This window comes from Lepidochelys kempii, chromosome 10 (assembly GCF_965140265.1).
Source record: "Lepidochelys kempii isolate rLepKem1 chromosome 10, rLepKem1.hap2, whole genome shotgun sequence".
Lineage (NCBI taxonomy): Eukaryota > Metazoa > Chordata > Testudines > Cheloniidae > Lepidochelys > Lepidochelys kempii.
The window spans coordinates 18,076,977-18,085,848 of NC_133265.1; the positions used below are offsets into that span (position 1 = coordinate 18,076,977).

At 45.9% G+C, this 8,872-nt stretch overlaps 1 protein-coding gene across 2 annotated transcripts; it reads left to right on the top strand.

The window, feature by feature from the left end:
* The first annotated feature begins 383 nt into the window (after positions 1 to 383).
* On the top strand, positions 384 to 7,668 carry LOC140917873 (palmitoleoyl-protein carboxylesterase notum2-like). Of its 2 annotated transcripts, none has more exons than XM_073361401.1 (11): positions 384 to 704; positions 801 to 853; positions 1,127 to 1,222; positions 2,185 to 2,245; positions 2,775 to 2,833; positions 2,916 to 3,018; positions 4,218 to 4,409; positions 4,945 to 5,045; positions 5,387 to 5,534; positions 6,547 to 6,594; positions 7,126 to 7,668. In XM_073361401.1, the coding sequence occupies exons 1-11, from the start codon at positions 391 to 393 to the stop codon at positions 7,427 to 7,429; spliced, it is 1,479 nt and encodes a 492-aa protein (XP_073217502.1). In that variant the 5' UTR covers positions 384 to 390; the 3' UTR covers positions 7,430 to 7,668. The 2 variants fall into 2 exon arrangements, with proteins under 2 accessions (XP_073217502.1, XP_073217503.1); XM_073361402.1 differs by having other exon boundaries at positions 2,919 to 3,018.
* The last annotated feature ends 1,204 nt before the right edge of the window (positions 7,669 to 8,872 follow it).

Here is an 8,872-nt window from a genome sequence, read left to right on the forward strand (position 1 = left end):
GTTCCATATGAGGACAATATAAAGTTCACTTTGGAGCTGTGATCTGAGCACTCCTCCTGGGCTTCCAACCCAAGATCTTCATTCTTTGGCCATCAGGGACGTACCTTGCCTATGATATTGCACTTGTTAGAATGCTTCAGTTGAAGATCAGCAATTGACCAGCTATTCTTTAAGGTATGTGATGCTATTTCAGCTTTGGGGGTGTCATCTCTATAGTGTAGTAATATGCCTATGCCTATGCCTGTGAATATGGCTAGGTCCATTCCTTGCTGGCTTAATTCTTCCTGACACTGTCTTTCTTAAACTTCGCTTTCTTCAGATTTTCATGTCGCCCTTTTATTATACCAGGGATTTATTCTTTGCCTGTTCAGTCAGGAGGAGGCAGTCGCTATGAAGATCCTAGGGGCACTGGTGACTTTGTTGCTCCTGGGGGAAGCAGTGTCTCAAAGCAAACGTAATTCCAAAGCTCACATGAAGACTCTTGCCCAGAATCGAAAGGGCCCTAACCCCAGTGGGGAACTGGAGCACACTGCTGGTGAGGAAGACGTCTCTGTGGGAGTTCTTCCTCCTATGGAAGATGCCTTGGCACCACAGCTGAGAAGCACCTCACTTGCTTCTTGGCATGCTCAGAAGGCATCCAAGGACATGAAACTTTTCTTTCTGAAGAACCCCCTGGTCACCTGCAATGATGGGACAACAGCTGGGTAATGATCACATCAGAACTCTCCTGCTTTTCACAAACAGTGTAACAGGAAAAAATAGTCTGATGTGTGTTTACTTTCCTTCTCCACCATTTGCAGGTATTACTTAAGGGAGCACAAAGGGAGCAAGAGATGGATCATATTCTTAGAAGGTACAGTAGGAAATGACAATGCACTAATGAGGCAAGGAATTGTGAAGAAAAGTTGGGCTTGATTCTGAACGCACATTCATCGATCAGTGTAACTCCAGTAATTTCAGTGGAGTTACTTCTGATTTACACCAGTGTGAGATGAGAATAAAGACCCAGCTTTTAGAGTGTCAAGAATCAAAGATGACATTGACTGAATGGTATAGTCAAAAATAAATTTTAATTCAATCAGATGAGATATGAAGATTTTAAGACAATCTTCTTGCTCCCATTCAGGTGGCTGGTGCTGTTATAATAAAGAAACATGTGATACCAGATATAAAAATATCCGTCGCTTAATGAGCTCATCTGAGTGGCCTCAAACAAAGAAAGGTACTCGCTGCAATTGCTGTATTATTCCTTCTTTCACATGGCTCTGTGAAAAGATAAGGGGATGGATTCTGCTCTCAACTAAACAGCTGCAAGTCTGGAATGACTCCACGGAAGTGAGTGGAGTTACTCTGGGTTTATGCTGACTCTGAGCAGAGAGGAAAATCAGGCTTTATGTTCCTGACCGTGATTTCAGAATGTAACTCCTATAATTGTGATACATAAGGACTATATTTCCATTGGAAGCCGGTAAAGAATCCTCCTTGTGGGAAGGCCTCTGAAGAAGCCTTCATGACAGAGGTTAGGTTTTAGGCGGGATTTGAAGGAGGAGAGGGAGTGTGTTTTCAGCAGGTCAGGTATGGGCATGTTCCAAGCACAAGGGGGAGGAGAGGGAGGCATAAAAGAAGGCCGAAAACTGAGTGGAAGAAGGAGACAAAGTGTTTGATCCTGCCAGCTGCTGAGCACTATGGCAAAACACTTCAACACCGGCTTCACTTTAAGGTTGTGAGTGGGTCTGTTGAGGTACAGTAAGATGGTATTACGCGCATGCTTAAGTGCTTTCCTGGCTCGGGTCAGAGTGTGCAGCCAAAGGGAGCAGATAGGAGAAATGCTGGAGAGAAGCATAAGGAATAGGCAGAAGTTGTGAGAAGAGTGATGGAGCCTGAACTTTATGTGGAATGAGAGGGACGGCCTCGGAATACTTGGTCCTGCCTCAGTACAGGGGGATGGACTAGATGGCCTATTGAGGTCCCTTCCAGCACTATGCTTCTGTGATTCTAGAGGGAGAGGATGACATGGGTGGGTGACAGCCTGGGAAGAAGGTGAGACAGGAGGGGAAACTGTGAGATCCTTACAGGGATTATGCCTGGCTCTCGAAGCTGAGAAAGCTGCTGCTCTTGGTCTGGTTTTCTGAGACCGTGTCTCGTACAACATGTCTCTTTTGTGTTGTGTGTCTGTGACTCTAGGGACAGGCATTGTGTCTGCCCAGATGGAGGAGAGCCCTCACTGGTGGAACGCCAATGCAGTGTAAGGACCTTCCCAGGCACTGTACTACCACTTACATTTCACAGCAGCTCCTGGCCAGTTACTACTCTGACTGCTCATTACAAATAACACCGAGTGACACCTACTGTGCTCTCTGGGTAACTGTGTGGCTCCTCTTGAAAGGACTGCGAGGTGCTAAAGTAAGGAGGGTTGGAGCTGCCACAGCTGGAGGGTGGGGTTATGTAGTGACTCACTTTCGTGTAATCTAATCTCGCATCACTCATGGGGCAAAGCCATGGATCAGTGGTTCTCAGCCTTTTCCATACAGGGACCCCCTTGCCATCTAGCTAGGATCTAGTCAAGACCCCTCTCTCATTTAGCAACATGGAAAAGGCAAAGTGGTAGTGACTCCCTCATGCTTATTTGTACCTGTATGCTGGGAACCTCTGTCCAAAATAATCCCAATGCTGAGTAGGTGATGTGGTGGGAAAAGAGTAGGAGTTTCTCCGGTCTATTCAGGTGCTTTCTGATGACCATAACTGTGTGCCTTTCCTTTGCTACCTCTGCCTAGGTTTGTACCTTACTGCTCGAGTGATATCTGGAGTGGATCTTTGCCCAAGTCACAGCAAGGTAGGCAGTTATATTTATGCCGCTCCCCAATTCTAGTAGATCCTTTGACACAGTCAGTGTTAACTCAGACTTTTTCTTCTAGCAGACTATGCCTTCATGGGATCGCTAATTATCCAGGAGGTGATTAAAGACCTGGTTCCTAAGGGAATTAAGCAAGCTAAAGTGGTCCTGCTTGCTGGGGCGAGGTAAGGATGGGCCTAGAGCTGTGAGAGTGCCAAAGTGAGAAGTTCTCAAAACCCTTCTTAGTAGTGTCGTTAACTGCTTGTGCTTCTGTGGTACTCCAAGGCCCTAACCGAGAGCAGGGCCCCTTTGTGCTAGGCACTGAACAAACACATGGTAAGAGACAAGAGCTTACAATCTAAATAGACCAGACAGACAGGAAACAGAGGTACAAAGAGTTGAAGTGACTTGCCTGAGGTCACACAGCAGATCAGTGGCAGAGGTGGGAATAGAACGTAGTCTCCAGAGTCGTGGACCAGCGCCCTGCCCACTGGACAACACTATCTTTCGGAGCACACTACCATTGCAAACATGCTCTGTACTAAATCTTGGGCTAGCAAGGCCTCAGTTGAATCTGTCGAGGAAGGTTGCTTTTACTTATTTCTCATATAAAAATGACAACAGGTGACACAGTAATGCTCCAAACCACTACAACTTACAGCCGCAGTCGATTCCGGAGTACTGCGCTGGCTCCATACTGCAGTGTTTTCTGTGTAAGGGATGTGCTCTGTATTGAGTGGCCCCATTGCTCTCGGGGCCTGCTCCACAGTCCACTGAAGTCGATGCAAAGACTGAAAAGCTGCGGCACTTGAAACTGGAGCAGGGGCCTGATTGTTGAAATCAATGGGAGGCAGGGCACATTCAGGCCATTAGAACCCAATCACAGTGGGCACTGACGGCTCTTGGTCTCTGCAGAGAGGTTATGGAGTGAATGGGCACGAAGCCTTAGATAGTCCTTTTTGCCCAAGTCTGTAGCACGTTGACAAGGCCGTGTGGGGAAGCTGGAGCCACTGCTGCCTAGGCAGCATCCGTTCTGCAGAGGAGCAAAGGGTGCTGGTGTCCAGGGCTGTCTATTGAGGGCTAGACAGTTTTAGCAAAACTAACTAAATAAAAGCAGAGGGAATAAAGGAGGCAACACCTGCACCTCCCTTGGCTTTCCAGTTAACTTCAAATATTTCTGTCCAAAAGCCCTTTGTTCCCACGCCATCTCTGGTGAGAACAGTTAGCAGCAGGTGAGATTACAATGATAGTGGGCTTTAAAGTGACTACAATGCACTGCTTCCATTGCCTGTATTTGCCACAGAAAGTGCTGGCAAAGAGTGCCGGAAACACAAGCAGGGCTCCGTCTGGGGTCCCAGATAACTGATGCCTTTCTTCTCTTCAGTGCTGGTGGGACTGGTGTGCTACTGAACCTGGAGAGGGTGGTGGCCCTTCTGGAGGAGCTGGAGGCTGAGGCAGTCCAGGTCAGAGGACTTGTTGACTCTGGCTGGTTCCTGGACATTAAACATCCAAGGCAATCTGATTGTTCAGATGCTGCCTCTTGTGCCCCAGTGGGTGCAATCAAGAAAGGACTCAGGTACTTGAGACTGTGGGTTGTAACCTTGGGGTGTTTTTTGCTATGTCTGCAAAATTTGTGCCCGTAAAATGATTCAAATATGAGTTCTTGCACCTCTGGCTACCTGATCTGCACCTTCGGTCTGGTAGTGAGGGGCACAAGCACTTGGACTGGCACCTGGAATTAAACTGTGCATGTAAATCTTGCAGCTTCATCTTGCAACCCCAAAAGGGAAAATAACCTGCTGCAAATGTACCTCTCTGTGAAGCTCTTATAGATAAGTTGATCATTATCATGAACTGAAAGTTACCCGGCTTTACTGGCCATCACAGCACTTTCAGGAAGAAAACAGGCATTGCTATGTTCAAAAGAAGAGAGCTTCCCTCGGACTGAACAATATGCCATGTATTCCTTATGCTGGATGTATTGTATTCTTCTCACACGAACAATTGGTTTTAGACACATAGCTTTTATTTTATCTTTTTTTTTTAAACATATTAGTTTAAGGTAACACCACCTTTCTCTTTCCCACTGTTTTCTGGCCATGGCTTTTTAGGATGTGGAATGGAATCCTTCCAGAAAAATGTAAACAGCAGTTCAAGAGAGTTAACGAGTGGCAATGCTTCCTTGGATATAGGTTGTATTCATCCTTGAAATGTAAGTTCATCTTCTCTCAGCGTTTGACTCTGATCCTGCACTGACTTTAATTGGGGCTGGATTCTCAGAGGTGCTCAGCATCTAGCAGCTCCCATGATGCATAGTGGGAGTTGAACATTTCTGAAGCTCTTTGGGGCTGGGACCATATTTTTGTTCTGGGTTTGTACAGTGCCTAGAACAATGAGAGTCTGGTCTATGAATGGGCTCCTGGGCACTAGCGTAATCAGCATTTGCCTCTAGCTACTGGTGTTTTTTGGGAGCTGCAGGATCTGGCCCTGTATGCTAATGTCAATTACTGACTTAATCTACAATTTTCTAGGGTGCCTTTCTTTCTTTTGCAGCTCCAGTTTTTGTGGTTCAGTGGCTGTTCGATGAGGAGCAGCTGAAATTAGAAAATATCCATCTTGGAAGTCAGCTCCTAACAGAAAATCAGTGGAACTACCTACAAAACCTTGGGCGAGAACTTAGGAACTCATTGCGTGATGTCCCGTCAGTATTATGCTACTTTGTGTTGAATAAATACCAAAGGTTGACCATCACAGGGGGGCAACTGAAGACAGAATTTGGTGTTATAAAATAAAATGAGGTTACATATGCTCACCATCTAATACACTCCTGCTAATTACTGAGCCTGCAGAAATGTAACATTCGTTTGATGAGCTAATCTGTGCATCAACTGTTAGCATTCCATGATAGTGTTACAACTGAATAGTAACTGACAACCACTGGACTACTTGTGCCATAAGACTTGTCTACATGATGGGGTAATACATTCTATGGGGGTGTGATTTCTAAAGTACATTGACGTGTTGTCCATTAATTGATCTGTAGACCCTTCTGGTGCACTTTAACCTTTAGTGCACACCAGCAGTGTCTACATGGACCAATTCATGCCCAACATGTTAATGTGCTTTAAAAAGCACACCCCCATGGAGCACATTACCCCACTGTGTAGACAAGACCTAAAAAAGTACTACTCAAAGGGGCCGATCCTCAGCTAGTGTAAATAGTGCAGGGTTCAAATAGTTTAGGGTTCAAAAAAGAACTAGATAAGTTCATGGAGGATAAGTCCATCAATGGCTATTAGCCAGGATGGGCCGGGATGGTGTCTCTAGCCTCTGTTTGCCAGAAGCTGGGAATGGGCGACAGGGGATGGATCACTTGATGATTGCCTGTTCTGTTCATTCCCTCTAGGGCACCTGGCATTGGCCACTGTCAGAAGACAGGATACTGGGGTAGATGGACCTTTGATCAGACCCAGTATGGCCACTCTTATGTTCTTATGTAGTTCTAGTTTCACAGAGCTCTGACAATTTACACCAGATGAGAACCTGGCTCTCTGTGACCAAGGTTATCACAGTCCTGTTCACAGAAGTCAATGGCAGTGGGCTGGTCCCTTTAAAGTCCTATATAAATATAGGAAAGGATGTTTTCCCTAGGATGTGCAGAGGGTATTTTGTGTCACTTGTCCGTCACTTGTCTGTGTTTCCCTTTCCCACAGAGCTGTGTTTGCACCTGCATGCCTGTCTCACACGCTGATTACAAAAAGGTGAGCAAAGATGCCTTCTTCATTTCCTTGCCCTACTAGATGTCACCTAAGTGGATTAAATGTCTGTTCATCTTTCAAGTATTAGGTCATGTTAGTTCTCAGCGTGACTCTGTCTAACAAATATTGTCTGGCTACACACATCTTCAGCGCTTCCCTCAGTCTGCTGCCCCTTTATGTGCTGCCTGCAGGAATCTCATTGCTTAGGTAGATTTCTGCAGCTGTTTAGCAAAATGAAACAAATCAGTGCTGAGGCATTACAATCCTGCAAATTCTTATGGCTGGGCTAGTGCTTATGGTCATGATAGTCCAATTACTCCAATGGGACTACTCAAGTATTAAGTGCTGTGCCTAATTGTGGTTGCAGGTTTGGGCTCCAAGTTAATATTCCTATTAATATGAATTATTTAATAATAATCGGCGAAGGAAAATCAGAACAAGAAGTCTCTCTCTTGAGCTAGCCCCATCTCTATTGGTTATTTGTCAATGTAATCACTTTTCAGTAATCATCTTCCTCCTCTTCTTATATTGTAGCTACTGGCTGGGATTTCAAGTGAAGGGCATTTCTTTGGCCAGAGCCTTGCAGTGCTGGGAGAAGAGCCTTCAAGACAGCAATAAAGCCCCAAAGATCTCCATGAGAAGTTGTCCCTTCCATCTGATTGATAACTGTCCATGGCCCCATTGCAACCCCACCTGCTCAGTTCTGCATGACCACGGCACCGGCCAAGAAGTCAACTTCATGCAGACTTCATTCAGGATGCGACTTGATGTCCACAGGAAAGCTCAGGAGCTCAAATCAGACCCCAGTCAACTGGGAATGCTCAGCAATGGTGGCTAATGCATAAGCTTGACATCCCTGTGGGTTAATTGTAGCTCAGTGTCAAACAATGCTGAGGCTGAGCAAAAGTCAAGGGTTTCCGTAGAGTTTAGGCACGTATGGGGATGTTCGTGTTCTGCCAGTCACCTGGTTGTAATGACTGATGTTTATGTCAATCTTACCTTGCACTGCTGCTGTTTCAATCATGTGAACTCATAGCCTCATTTTTACTCCACTGCATCTGACATAAGCCGCAGTACGGTTTGGAGGCCGCTACACATTTTAGGGGTTTTTTTTGGGGGGGGGGGCAAACAGGGATGATTGTTGAACAATCTTCATTCACTTCCCTTTACACTCTGACTGAATACCACCAGATGACTGGGGGATTAGCTGAGTCGAGTCTTCATTTTGCATGATAACCTAAGAAAGTCTGATTTCCTGTTTTTATTTTAACTCCATTTGCTGCCTATTAATAAAATGAAGACTATGAACAAAATATTGATCAAGCTTTGAAGGGCTTTGACTCATTATGATGAATTACTCTCAGTCAGACTGATCCCTCGTGTAGAAAAGCCCAGGAAAGCGGGTCGTTCAGACTGTGCAGTTTCTCCACTCTGTTCCCCCACGTTGGCCAATCAAGGAAGGAGGTTTGCCTTCTTGTGAAATGAACACGGGACTCCCCCCACAGATGCAGAGAGCCACACAGAGTGGGGATGATGCACACAAGGCCACCAAGGCTTTTCACATGGAAGCTTTGTATCTCTACACTGGCTCTGGGTGATTGCATGGTGGGATGCTCTATCCCTCTACCCCAGCTCCTGGACTGCACAGCTTTATTTGCGCCATACTCCCAGGACTTGCCCTGGAAACCCTCCCTAACAATAAGTGTGTGTGGGCTCATAACACAGAGGGGCTTTGTAACAAAATAAATGCAGCCAGAGGCTACTACGATACAGGTGTGTCTTACTGAAGCTCCTTCCTCAGTAACTTTTGTGTAACGCACACACCTGGGTGTGGTGTTCTGTCCTATCGACTGGCACCAAGACCACTTAAAGAGATAGATAAAATGAGTTTGCTTTACAGCCTTAGCTAACAGGGAGTTGGCTTTTAGCTCATGTGGTAGAGACTCATGCACAAAGAGCTCAAGAGGTCCCTGCTTCGATACCGGGGTCTGTCAGCGTTACATTCGCATCCCTCTTAACTTTTCCCAGTGCAGGATTTCCCTCTAATAAGAACTTTTTGCCAAGCACGCCTTTCTGAGCTTGGCCCTTTAAATTTGTTAGAGCCAACCAGCTGCAGCCCCACAGTGGCCATTTTGCAAATGGCTGTTGATTGCTGTAGCATCATCTCTTCTAGCTGGTCAGTGCTCTGGGTTCCTGTTGAGTTGTTCCTCCAGTTCTTTCTTGTTCCTGAGAAGAATGGCACTTCATTACAGATGCATCAGATCTCTCACAGATTCCTTGT

Coding starts and splice junctions, on each gene's coding strand:
- LOC140917873 (XM_073361401.1), top strand. CDS start 391: ATGAAGATCCTAGGGGCACTGGTGACTTTGTTGCTCCTGGGGGAAGCA. Junction 2,834..2,915: donor TTTGCCCAAGTCACAGCAAG/GTAGGCAGTTAT, acceptor TTTTTCTTCTAG/CAGACTATGCCTTCATGGGA. Junction 3,019..4,217: donor GTCCTGCTTGCTGGGGCGAG/GTAAGGATGGGC, acceptor TCTTCTCTTCAG/TGCTGGTGGGACTGGTGTGC.